Below are 13,914 nucleotides of genomic sequence, written 5' to 3'. Positions count from 1 at the left end.
ATTTCACTTTGGCTCAGATCCCCAATTCCTCCTTCAAAGTTCTTCAGAGTTTTCTTCCATGGAAACATCACTTATTTAACTTTGTCCTCTGTTTCCAAACCTTGTAAGCCTAAGCATCCTCTCCAATGTTTTGTTAACCCAGGCAACTCATTCTCATCCATGCATGTTCCAGGCTGCTTCTTAAACATCGATCTCTCCTTGATAGAAGGCAGGGCTCCACCTTTCCACCAGAGAAAAGTACTAAACAAAAGACAAGCAGATGAGGCACTTACATGTTTACTAGTACACAGGGCCAGCTTCATAGGCAAGCAACCTGTGCAACTGCCCAGAGCTCTGTGCTTGGCAGGGCCCTGTGCTTAGTTTAGTGTTCTGCTGTCCCTGCTTAAAATACTTAATAATTTGAGCAAGGGCCCCTGTGTTTTCATTTTGCATTGAGCCTGCTGATTAGGTAGCCAGTCCTGTTTGTACATAATATTGGCTTCCCATTTCATTCCTTATCTCCCTCCAGCTCTCCATACTTACCCTCTCCATCAAAGTCCAACTCAGGTCTCACCAGCTCCACAAATCCTTCCTACAGTTTCAGCCCATGAGGAGTTTTACAATTCCAAAGGAATCACAAAGAATTTACACCTACACTCCTAACTTAACCCCTTCAAAGTTATGCTCTCTGCTCTTAATAAGTGTTCCATGTCTAAGGCTTGCCTTTCCAGCTAGATTTTAAGCAGCCTGAAGGTATTTTCATTTTCTCATATCATTGGGGACTCTTGCAAGATCTTTGTACCTAAGATACAGTCTGTTCATGTTTTCAAATTAAGAGGAAAATAAGACTGAAAATTGAGCATGCTGCTCTGCTCCTTGTCTCCCTCAGGACTCACGGCTCATCTGGTCCCTGCATCCCCATACAGGAAGTAGCCTGCTACAGGAGGGAAGGAGGCACTTGTCCAGCCCTGTCCTTGTGGACATCTTACTTAAAGGTGAAATTACATGGACACATTTAATTCCATGGAGAACATGCTGGGATAGTCAAATGGTCAAACATTTAGTCTTATCAGTTTGAAGTTGTTATTTTGCTCTCAATCTTTTCTCTGTTTATTCCTTATTTAGTTCTGAGCATTTGAAGAGAGAGAAAGGGTTATTATGCTTATTATCACTTCCAAACTCTAATGTTTTGCTGCATTAGTCAAAAACTTTGAGACGCAAACAAAAGGGCTAGAACTTGGTCTACAATCTGACATACAATATACAGATAGTGAAGTTTGTGATTCTGTCAGGGTGGGTATCTTTATTAAGCACAGGCAACAAAAGAATTTTGATCCTAGGGGTCATACTATGACTTTTGTACATGGGCCAATGGCTCTTTTCCCACTTTAATAGCCACTAGCTTAGCAAGTTAGCTTCATGGGCCTTATTAAGCTAGGTTTGTGCATATTGCTACAGCCATCATGGATCTGACCCTTGACAATAGAACAAAGATTAGCTTATGGCAATGGTTCCAAACTGAGATGCTAATTCTCATCCTCAGAATCACCTGGGATGATTCTAAAACTCCCAATGTCCAGGCCATCACCCAGACCATATATATCTGAGTCACTGGGCACAGAATTTAGGTAATACTATTATTTTTTTTAAACCTCCACTAGTAGTCTCTATATGCATCTTAGTTTGAGAAACACTTGGTTAAAGGGAAAATACATCATTCTATTGGTCGTTGTAAAGCCTGACCACCAAAGGGGCAGTACTTCACAACATAGATATTTTTGGCATTGATACACACAATACTTTTTTTGCTACTTTTACTGTGATTTTTTTCAATTAAATCACAAGATCAAACTTTAGGTTAAGAATGATCACGAAGAACTAGTGTGTGATTTGGTGTCAGAAATAAGTGGGCAGTGCTGCTAGCTTCTACTAGTATATATCGTTTTACTCTGGAATCAGGGCCAAGTGATAAATAGGTAGGAGGTAATATCTGAGATTCTTGTGGCTTGCCCATGGGCCCATACAAGTCACATCCACCCATATAGTCTCAGGGTTTCTCTAGATTTGTAACTTACATAATCTGTGGTCTGTACAACGGGCTTGGAGACTTATATTATGGTTGCAGCCACAGAGGTATGTCAATGAACAGGTGAAATAAAATGAAGGCCTTTATTAGGGAATATGCCATGTTCTAGGATTCAGATAGAAAGATAACTCATGTTATTATAGTTCTAAATGCTGATAAAGCCGATTAAAGGGCCTTTAACAGTTATAACTGTAACTTTAAGAATTAAATTAAATTTGCTCAAGAAACCAAGTGACTGAACTGATTTTAAAAATGTGCTTCAGTCTTAGAGACTTCCTCTTAAAGCCTCAGGTGTAATCCATAACAGAGTGACTGGAAGACAGCTATGCTCACCGCTGTGCCACCAATGCACACACAGGATGGGGCCCCCGAATCTGGCATGGCGGAGTGCCTCTATGACAAGCACACCCTGAGGACAGTGATGCAAGCTCAGCCTCAGGCTGGCTTCCCATGCCATAGGGTGACTTCACTGGTCACCAAAGCACTACATGCATGCTGGGGTTACCTTTCCCTTTTGTAAAAGTTGTACCAAATCATCTACTTCTGTTCTTTCATTTGTACCATTCCTTCGTATAGAGAAACTTGATACCCACCTCCCCCTGCTACTCACCCCCCAAAAGACTGACTGGAATCTCTGCTGAGAGATTACACAGCCTCAGCAAGTGATTGGAGATAACCGGGTAGGTTGAAGCGAGGTCTCTGAAGGGGAGCACTGGATTCTTGATGCCATTCTGAGGTGATTACTACTGTGAGGGGGCCTGAATGTATCTCCTTTCCTCTGGGACAGGACTTAACCTTGGCACTATTGACAGTTTTGGAGCAGCAATGTCACTGTTGTGCATTACAAATAGCAGCATCCCTGGCTTCTACTCACTAGATGCCCATAGCAGCCCCCAAGTCATGATAACCAAAACTCTCTGCACACTTTATCAAAATTCTTCTGGGGGAAGGGAAGCAAGATCACTCCCAGATGAAAATCTTTGCTCTGAGGGAATTTGCCAGAAGAATTAATGAAATTAAGACTTTGAAGTAACACATAGCACCTGGAAGAGGCACCAGAAAATAATGATCAGGTCCAGTTCTGGATTAGATGCTGTTCCAGTGGGGGAATGCCTCCCAGGTGGAATTTTCATCATGGATATAAAATTGGATAAGACTCATTAGAATAATGGGTGCATTGGGCAGACAGAACTCACTGACTTCATATCTCTCATCATCAATTACCCCCAAGACAAAATCAAGAGGAATATGCTAGAAAAAGAAATGCCTTGGCCCATAAAAGGATGGAAAAATATCAAAATAGCTAAAGAACATATATGCACACCCCATGGACACAGACAATGGTGTGGTGACGGCCAAGGGTGGGGGAGGCAGAAGTGGGTGGATGTGGGCAAAGGTGGGGGTAATGGACATCTGCAAGAGCATCCACATTAAAAAATTTTTAATAAAAAAAGGCTAAGAAATAAAAATATCAAAATAGGACAAAGGATCTTAATCCTAAAAGATGGTAAAGAAAGAAGCCAAAATTATGTAGCAGAATTAACCTGTTAAATTTCATCTCGGTGTTTCTCAAAGAGATGGGGAATAATTCAAATAAATAGAGCACCAGAGGCATATCTTCACCAGTGCGTAACAAACACACACACACCCCACGCTGATGAAAAAAAAACTTGCCTGCTGTTTTTAAAGTGGGGCACGATTTTCAAGGCCCAGGGAATAAACAATCCATGGAAAGTAACAATGCAACAATAAACAATCCATGGAAAGATGACGAGGCTAAGGGAGCAATACTCCCAGGCTCCTGGGCTTAAAAGCAGCAGCAGCAGCCTCGGTTAAATAATCCACTCACACTGATTCTCCCTCATAGATGAGGGGTTGGGGAAAGCCCTGCTCTGGAAGGCAGTCCCCAGACCCAGGCAGCTCCACAGCAGGAGGCAGTAGCAGGACAGATTCAAACTAATGCCCTGTGCATCAGAAAGGCGAAGATCATGCCACGAGGGTGATCTCACAGAGAACTCAGCTCTGATGTGCTGGGAACACAAAAGCCCATAGAAACATGAATAGATTTGGGGGATGCTGGGTGTGATAGGCACACCTCCAATAAGCCCTGGTAGCTGGCAAGGATAGCATTGTAAGTTTCCAGATTTTGTAAGATGGCAGAGAATCAACTATCACCTCCTGGGAGAGGAGGCGGTATTCTCCAGGGGTCTCTATACACTAAGTGGAAGCCTTCTCAGAAATGAGGAAGTTCAAAGCTTGTGCCTTCAGACAACAGGCATAGACTGAATGTTTTCCTGGCAAATCTGGAACATGCTTTTCTCTCATTTGGAAGCAAATGATGTCTCCAATTGTCATATAGATTCCGATTGTGTACTAAGATCAGGGTTTTGAGAGAACACAACCTTTTGACTAAGGTAACTGTTGTTAGTCCAAGGATTAGCTGCTTTGGAATTTTTAGGGTGTGGAACTGGTACTAAAATATTCTTTTATGACCTTTTAACTCAGGGTTGCTTAAAAAGTGGGGTGCCCAAGAGAAACTTGAAAAAGAAATCACTTCACTCCAGAGGGTCTGGAAGAATTATTTCCATGTCAAATAATAACTCACCATGATTCTGCCACTGAAAGAACCCTGGTCCTAACGAGTCATCTCTGCCTGGGGGGCAAGGAGCTTTCCTTTTTGAATTATAATTTCTCTGAAAATTTAACATTGGGAAGGTTTTGTATTATTCAAATTTTACTGTACAGATATTTTTAAAAGCAGTTATTTAGAATCATTGCATAATTCTTGGGGAGCTATTTTTAGTTCCAGAAGGTGTTTTTTTTTTTTTTGCTTGTTCTACTCTGATTTGATCTACTTGAGAACAGTTCTCATTTTCCTTTTCTTACAGTCTCTTCTATTTATTGCCGTCTCTCCCATTATTTCTGACCCAAAAGAAGCCACCAGTTCTGATTGTTTAGCCTGAGGTTCCTCCCTTGAGTACGTGAGTCCTTTAAGTGGGTTGCAGTTTTTTCCTTGCCTGGTTATCTGTGCCAGTTATCTTGAACCTGTGCAGTTTAGGTTCCTGGGGTCTCTAAGGAAGCACCAGAGAAGTTTGTGTTTCTCTGGAACTGGTAGCATAATAGTTAAAAAATGTGATTCTTCTGCTGAGGCACGGAATCTGGGGGTGAGGGAATGAAACTGTGCCCCATGGCTCAGAATGGGCAGCGTCCCCCAGGACCACTGGTCTCAGCAGGATCAGAGAGTCTCTCCCAACACACACCTCCCAGCAAGTAGACAATGCAGCCCCTGCCAGCCAGGCACATAAACCCACTCACTGTACCAGAAGGTCCTTTGCATGCATCTCCCAGGCTCTCCTGTACCTTTGGCTATTCCCACTCAGAGACACAGACACCGAGCCAGCATTCTTTCATTGTCTAGAGACAGTGATGGCAAACTTATGACACGCGTGTCAGAGGTGACACGCGAACTCATTTCTTTGGTTGATTTTTCTTTGTTAAATGGCATTTAAATATATAAAATAAATAGCAAAAATATAAGTCTTTGTTTTACTATGGTTGCAAATATCAAAAAATTTCTATATGTGACACGGCACCAGAGTTAAGTTAGGGTTTTTCAAAATGCTGACACGCTGAGCTCAAAAGGTTTGCCATCACTAGTCTAGAGATTACGTAGCCTGAGATTCCAGTCAAGCTCTACCAGGAGGTTTAGTTCAAGTGTTCAATCCAAGAAAGACAAGAGGAAAAATATCACCAACATGTATTCATGTAGTCACCTTCAGAAACCCACCTCACCCTCCATTAACCTTTTATTCCCGAAAGGACCAGCTCTTCTAGATCTTATGATATTTCCCCTTGATAATGGAGGCCTTTGATACATGTTTTATAATGGAATAATTGAACACCCTGAAAATAAGTATTTTCAAATTAAAGAATATATTTCCCCGTATGAAAATAAAATATTTGCTTTAATACAAACCCAGCATTCCTTTTTAAGTAGCTTGATATATGTAGCAATTGTAAATCTGTTTGCAATGCATCAGTAACATTTGATAAAATTAAACTTTCACATATATTCTCCAGCAGTTGATTGTTTGACAAATAATGTATCAAATGCCTACTCATGGCCAGATGTCGTTTTGGGTTCTGAGGACATAGCCATGAGCAAAGTAGGCAAAAACACCAGTCTTTTGGGAGCTTACATTTTATTGAAATGCAATATCCATTAAAACAATAAGGCCACTTCAATAATAAGGCATCTTAACTGACCTCACAGGGAACTTCTGTGGGAAGCACCATTGCCAGTGGTCTGCTGCTTCCTGAAACTTCAGAGAGTTCTTCCATGTGCTTCCTTTCGCTTACTTCGCCAGGATGTTCCACTCTTATGTCTGTTGGAATACTGAACTCAAGGTACTCGTTAGAACCTGGAGAAAAGTGCATGGATGTCTATTACGATATAGCGAAGGCCATTTTATTTCCTCCACTGTTATAAAGACTAAGTACTGAGCAATCCATTTAATTCATATACGGAACAACCGAGCTGAGTTGAAGAACCAATGTTAGTAGTTAAGATAATGCTCCACAATTAAGCTAGTGTTATAACCTTAGTGACTAAACTAAAGCAACTACATATGTTCATTACTAGTTAATGTTTTCCCCGAAAAATCCAACCACCACTTAATATTTCTCTCTTACTATTAAAATAGCAAATCTGAAAAACGTGCAACTATATATTTTCAATAACTATCATTAAGAAAATTTATTTCATTTTAAGTGGAAACAATTTAAGTCAGAAGAATTATTTACCTTTTACATATATTTCTAGTTTTTAAAATAAAAAAGCTGAACTAGCAGACACTCACTAAATAAACTGGTAGAAACACTAATTTACTACTGGAATATTAGTGTTCATCAACATGTGAACGTGTTCTGTGGGAAAAAAGTTCTATATTAAATAAATTGCGGGGTTTTATAGCAGTTTTACTATGAACACTGAAATATTCTAATGTCAATTTTGAATTTCAAAGAAGAACAGCATTTAATTTTTAAAAATTTTAACATTTAGTAATTTAGCATTTGATCTCAACCATTAAAACATTTTACTGTATTGAATAAAAATATGTTGTGTTAAGAGAGTAATAATATTGTTATTACTCAGTGTTTCAAAGCCCAAAGCATTTTATTAGGACACTGAAGTAATGTGGCTGAAACCAAGATTGTCACGACTAGATCACATCTGTAGAGTCTTAAGCCAACCCCATGTTTTGTTTTGTTTTAACAACCTCTTATTGAGATACCCTATGGTTCTCCATGGTGCCCTAAATTAATTACAAATAGCAAAAAATTCAAATAGTTCAAGTATAGGTGTGTTCTTAGTGATCTTTGGCTAAGAGACAAAGGATAGTGACAGGATAAAAAGGAAGAAGAGCCAAAGGCAATATAGATAGAAGTAGCTAGAATTTGGTCTGATAGTATCCACGAAAAGTGAAGTCACCAGTTTTATACAGGTAATTCTATCAGGATAGCAGAATGACAAAGGAGATGCCTCCTAGAGAACAGCTATCCCCATGCCACAGCTAAGAAGGAGAGTGTGTTTATTCTACCTTATGAAAGTTTCAGAATAAAGTCACAAAAGCACCTGGGATTTGAAGATTTCTCCTAGGATTAGTCTTGCTTGAAATGAAGTTTAAAAACAGCCTTTATTTCTCTAACAATTTAAAAATCTATATATATAAAAGCCTAAGTGACCACTACAACAGAACAACTGGAATGACAGGTCGACCAGTCGCTATGACACGCACTGACCACCAGGGGCAGATACTCAATGCAGGAGCTGCCCCCTGGTGGTCAGTGCGCTTCTACAGCCAACCTCCCATGGTCCCTCCTCCAGCTGGCCGCCCCCCTTCCCCATAGGCCTCAATCGCCAGCCAGGCTGAGAGACCCCACCTGTGCATGAATTCATGCACCGGGCCTCTAGTTCTTTCATAAAATGTGTCATTCTCTCAGTGTCTCTCTCTTTCACACACACACATACACACACATATACATCAAAACAATAAAAGGTTATATAGAACTGGCTCAATCATTTTGTGAATTGATAAAATAACAAAGACACTGATTGCATTTAATACACCTTAAAAGAAGGAGGTGTAAATTATTCTACCACCAAAGTATGTAGACTGTTTTCTGATAATTTCTCTATGCTAATAGGTTAAAATGAGCTATTTTATTTATCCTGAGGGCATAATCATAGATATACAAAATTATTTATCTCACAGAAGCACAGTTTATAATGCAGAAAATTGGAAGCAGTCTGAGCAATAAGGGACCAGATAAAAATATGTAATGTCGCTAATAAAAATTACATGAAAAAATATTTAGTAAGGAAGAAGTTTATAATATAATCGAAAAAAATTCAAGTTACACAATTGTCAATTTAGTAGGTTCCTGTTTTAGCTAAAAAAATAAAATAAAATAGGATCTTTGGTTTCAGATTTCACATGTAAGGAGCTTTTAAAGTCACCACTCATCCTAACAAACAGAAAGCTGAATGGACTAAAAAGTCAACAATTCTTTTCTTAATAGTTAAGAAAGGTGCAGACACAGCACAATTGATGACCCCAAGGTTGAAGAGACAGACAGGCAGATACAAGTATCCTCAACTATGTAAGCAAAGAGATCAAAAACACCAACATAAGTGAAGAATGCCTTTGATGGGTTTATCAGTAGATTGAGCACAACTGAGGAAAGAGTCTCTGAGCTAGACAATATCTCACTAGAATTTTAGAAAACTGAGACGCAAATAGAACAAAGACTAAAAAACCCCACACATAATGGAATATCCAAAGACTATGAAAAACCTACAAATGGCATAACTTACGTGTAATGGGAATACTAGAAGAAGTAGAAAGAGACAAAGGAACAGAAGAACTATTTCAAACATTAATAACTGATACCAAATCATAGATCCAGGAAACTCAGGTAATTTCAAGTAGGATAAATCCCAAAAAAGTACAGGAAGAAATAACATTTAACATGGCAGAAAATAAAGGACAAAAAAAAGAATAAAAAGCTAAAAGAAAAAAACACCTTACCTCTACAAGAACAAAAATAAGAATTATATCTGAGTTCTTCTCAGAAACTTTGCAAGCAAAAAGAGAGTTAAGTAAAATATTTAAAGTGTAAGAGAAATGAACCTTAAACCCAGAATTCTGTACCCTGTGAAATTATTCTTTAAAAGTGAAAGAGAATTGAAGACTTCTCATACAAACAAATACTGAGATAATTTGTTGTCAATAGACCTGTCTGCCAGAAAACTTAAAAAACAGTTTTTCAGTGAGGAGGAAAATAATATAGGTCAGAGACCCAGATTTATATACAGAAGGAAAGAGTATTAAGAAGAAATAGCTAAAGGTAATATTAAAATATTTATTTTTCCTATTGTGATTGATATAACAGATAACAGTTTGTTTAAAGTAATAGCAACAATGCATTCAATTACACATGTGTGTGTGTATATATATAAATATATGCTTATGCATGTTTATCCTATCTAATAAAGAGGGAATATGCTAATTGACCCTCACGCTCATTGCAAAGATGGTGGCGCCCACAGCCAATAAGGAGGGAATATGCTAATTACTGTCACACCCTCAAAGATGGCGGCACCCACAGCCACAAGATGGCAGTGCCCAGTCCCCTAGCCCCATCGGGGCGGCACACGCTTGGCAAGGGCAGGCCTGCCCCCAGGTGGGCCCGGCCTAGCCGCACGCCTGCCTCCGAAGTCCCCCAGTCCCCTTAGCCCCCCAGCTGCCCAGGGCTGGCCCGAGGCACAGGCAAACCTCAGATGGCAGCTGCCCAGCTGCCCAGAGCTGCATGAGGCTCAGGTAACCAGGGCCGGCCAAGGCTTGCGCTGCTGGCAGTGGCAGCAGCAGAGGTGTGATGGGGCATTGCCTTCCCCTCATCGCTGGGTCACCTCCCACCCCTCAGGGCTCCCGGACTGTGAGAGGGGGCAGGCTGGGCTGAGGAACCCCCCACTCCAGTGCATGAATTTTCATGCACCGGGCCTCTAGTCTTTATAATAAAGCCTAAGTGATTGTTACAGCAGAAAGACTGGTCGCTATGATGCACACTGACCACCAGGAGGCAGACACTCAATGCAGGAGCTACCCCCTGGTGGTCAGTGCGCTTTCACAGGGGGAGCGCCACTTAGCCAGAAGCCGGGCTCATGGCTGATGAGTGCAGAGGCGGTGGTGGGAGCTTCTCCAGCAGCGAGCTGAGTGGTAAGTAGCAGCGAGCAGGGGGTGGTAAGGAGCAAGGGGTCCAGGACTGCTAGAGGGATGTCTGACTGCCAGCGGGGGCCGGGCCTAAGCCAGGAGGCAGACATCCCCTGAGGGCTCCCAGACTGCAAGAGGACTTAGGCCAGGCTGAGGGACCCTCCACCCCAGTGCATGATTTTCATGCACTGGGCCTCTAGTATATAAATAAAATGAATGATGGCAATAATAAAGTGATGGGAGAAAGGAACTTAAGACAAGCTGGAGTCCCTTATAGCCAAGGACATAAGGAGGAGACCACATTGAGTTTGTAGGAAGCGCAGAGGTACGAGAAGGCTGGCCGGGCTCCCACAGACAGTAGCTGAAATTCTGGAGGGATATCTCAGCTGTGGGGGGTTCCCCCTGAGAAGTCTGAGGTCTAAACCCCAAACTGGTCTCCCAACTCAGAGCACCAGAACTGGAAAAGGCACCCACATAACATCTGGCTGTGAAAAGTAGAAGGGTTTCTCTCCACCAAGCAGAGACAACTGGAAATGAACGCACCCTCTTAAAGGGCCAAGACATAGATTTTGTGGGCTCCAGCAGAGGGAGGGCAGAGTGGACTAGAGCTGTGTGAGGAAAATCCAAGGTTAGTGGCTCTGGGGAGATAGCTTGAGGGGACAGCCACTGGATCCCAGTGCTGAGTCATTTCCCCCCTACTTCAGAAGCCATCTTTTTCAGGCAGACCTTTACCATCCAGGAAGCTTTAGTCTGGGGGGAAGCAATTGCCCCACCTGTTAGAAACCCTCTCTGCCCCACCCTGTGTTTATGCCACCCTGAATTCTAGAGCCTGAGGCTCATTAAGTGACTGAGACTGTCAGCCTGCAGGCAGAGGCGGATCATTGGTGCTTTGAGTCTTTAACTGACCTGCTTCTGTGCTCCGGTCTAGGAAAAGCAGACGTTGGTGTGTAGTTTGTTCCTTTCCACACACACCCAGTGGCAGCAGAGGGATCCACGAGCTTTGGATCACTGGTAGCTCCAAATAGGGGTACTCAGAGCAAGTCACAAACAGTGTCTGACATTGGCCTGCACCAGAGACCCTTTGAAGATGCCAAAAAAACAATAAACCCAGTGCTTCAGACAATAACAGAGTAGGATCCAATAAGCTTCCCAAGGAGATATTGGCAGGCTCCAAACCTGGCTGAGGTGAAATCCACTTCATGTGATAAGCAACTGCACAGCAGCCTGCAAGCTGTGTTGGGGGTTGAGCCTCACTGTCAGCCAGCCTGAGGGTTGAGACCGCACATAAATGGGCCAATAACAATCAATACTAAATTACAACAGGAGGTCCTACGCAATACGCACAAGGACATTATTAGAGCACACAGGTCAGGGAGACTGTGCCAATGGGTTCCACAGGTCACCTATACTTAAGGCCACCCTACCAAGACTTGGAGTTGTAGATGTACCTAATACATTGAACAAACCCAAACAGGCAGCCAAAATGGGGAGACAAAGAAAAAGATAATTCTCTAGAAGAGCTAAATGAAATAGAGATAAGAAATTTATCAGATATAGAGTTCAGACTAATGATGGCAAGGATGCTCAACAGCATGAGAAAAGACATAGAAACTATGAAAATTATCAGTTGGAAATAAAAAATGACATAGGAGAAATAAAGAATACATTTGAAGGGATAAGCAGTATATTAGAGAAACCCCAGGATGAGATCAACAAATTAGAAGACAAGGCAGAAGAAATCATGCTATCAGAGAACCAAAAAGAAAAAAAAAAACAATTTAAAAACAGGAGGGTAGCTTAAGGGAGCTGTGGGACAACATAAAATGTAACAATATCTGCATCATAGAAGACCTAGAAAGAGAAGAAAGTTTGCAAGGGATAGACAACCTGTTTGAAGAAATAATGGCAGAAAATCTCCCAAACCTGGTAAAGGAAAAAGTCATACAAGTTCATGAGGCACAGAGAGTCCCATGCCAGAAGAACTCAAACAGGCCCATACCCAGACACATCATAATTAAAGACAAAGAGAGAATCTTAAAGGCAGCAAGAGAAAAGCAATTTGTTACCTATAAAGGAGCTCCCATAAGGTTGTCAGCTGATTTTTCATCAGAAACTCTACAGGCCAAAAGAGAATGGCAAGAAGTATTCAAGGAAATAAAAAGCAAGGATCTGAAACCAACTACTATATCCAGCAAGTGTATTATTCAAAATAGATGGTAAAATAAAGAGCTTCACAGACACAAAAAATAGTCTAAAAGAGTTTAACACCACCAAACAAACATTTCAAGAAATATGAAAGGGTCTCCTGTAATAATATAAAAAATATATATACATAGAGAGAAACATAGGCATAAAGAATAAAAATGGCAATACATAAGTACCTGTTAATAATAACCTTAAATGTAAATTGATTAAATGCTCCAATCAAAAGACTTAGGATAGCTGAATGGATAAGAAAATATGCCCATATATATGCTCTCTACCACCTCAGAACAAAAGACTCACACAGGATGAAAGTGAAGGGATGGGAAAAATTTTTTCCATGAAAATGGAAATGGAAAACAGCTGGGGTAGCAATACTTATATCTGACAAAATAGATTTCAAAGCAAAGGCCATAAGAAGAAACAAAGAAGGCCCATACATAAGCGTTCCAACAAGAGGATATAGATATAACCCTGGTAAACATATATGCACTCAGTATAGGAATATCTACACTAATAAAAGAGAAACATGGTAATTGGTGTACGACCGCTACCCTTCCCATTGGCTAATCAGCGTATCCTTATGCAAATTAACTGTCAGCCAAGATGGCGGCCGGCAGCCAGGCAGCTGGAAGCGAACATGAGGCTTGCTTGCTCCAGTAACTGCAGACTCCAACGTTCCCCGCCTGACTTGCCGGCCTCTGAGCTTGCAGTTTGAAACATTCTAACAAATATAGGCCGGGATCTCAGAGCTGAAGTTATACATTGTTTCGATTATAGAACCGAAACAAACCAGATACCTGCTCTCAGAGCTAGAGCCAGAGCTAAAGCTGGCCCAGAATAAAATAAAAAAAAGGAGCGGTTGGGAGCTTCAATCAACAACCACCAGCCTGAAAGCAGCCCTCAGCCCGTCACCCAGACTGTCCAGGCACCCCAGTGGGGACCCCCACCCTGAAGGGTGTGTGACCAGCTGCAAACAGCCATCATCCCCTCATCCAGGCTGGCCAGGCACCCCAGTGGGGACCCCCACCCTGAAGGGTGTGTGACCAGCTGCAAACAGCCATCATCCCCTCATCCAGGCTGGCCAGGCACCCCAGTGGGGACCCCCACCTTGATCCAGGACACCCTTCAGGGCAAACCAGCCGGCCCCCAGGCCTCTATCCTATATAGTAAAAGGGTAATATGCCTCCCAGCACTGGGATCAGTGGAGCCGCGAAGCCTCCTGGCACCGGATCAGCATGACAGGGGGCAGCGCCCAAACCCCCTGATCACCCTGTGGCTCTGTGTGTGACAGGGGGCGACGTCCCAACCCCCCCACCCCCCCACCTCCCCCGCGGGCCCTGCTCTGTGTGTGACAGGGTGCAGCGCCCCAAC

At 42.0% G+C, this 13,914-nt stretch overlaps 1 protein-coding gene across 1 annotated transcript in view; it reads right to left on the bottom strand.

Moving 5' to 3' along the window:
- The window catches only part of BANK1 (B cell scaffold protein with ankyrin repeats 1), a 298,633-nt gene that overhangs the window by 217,877 nt on the left and 66,842 nt on the right, over positions 1-13,914 (bottom strand). The window contains exon 3 of the mRNA XM_023758387.1: positions 6,332-6,486. Coding sequence (XP_023614155.1) covers positions 6,332-6,486 — 155 coding nt within the window. The remainder of the gene's footprint in view (positions 1-6,331; positions 6,487-13,914) is intronic.

This window comes from Myotis lucifugus, unplaced genomic scaffold, assembly GCF_000147115.1.
Source record: "Myotis lucifugus unplaced genomic scaffold, Myoluc2.0 scaffold_129, whole genome shotgun sequence".
Lineage (NCBI taxonomy): Eukaryota > Metazoa > Chordata > Mammalia > Chiroptera > Vespertilionidae > Myotis > Myotis lucifugus.
Note: the sequence above shows the minus strand (reverse complement) of the source record. Positions and strands in the feature narration are given on the sequence as shown.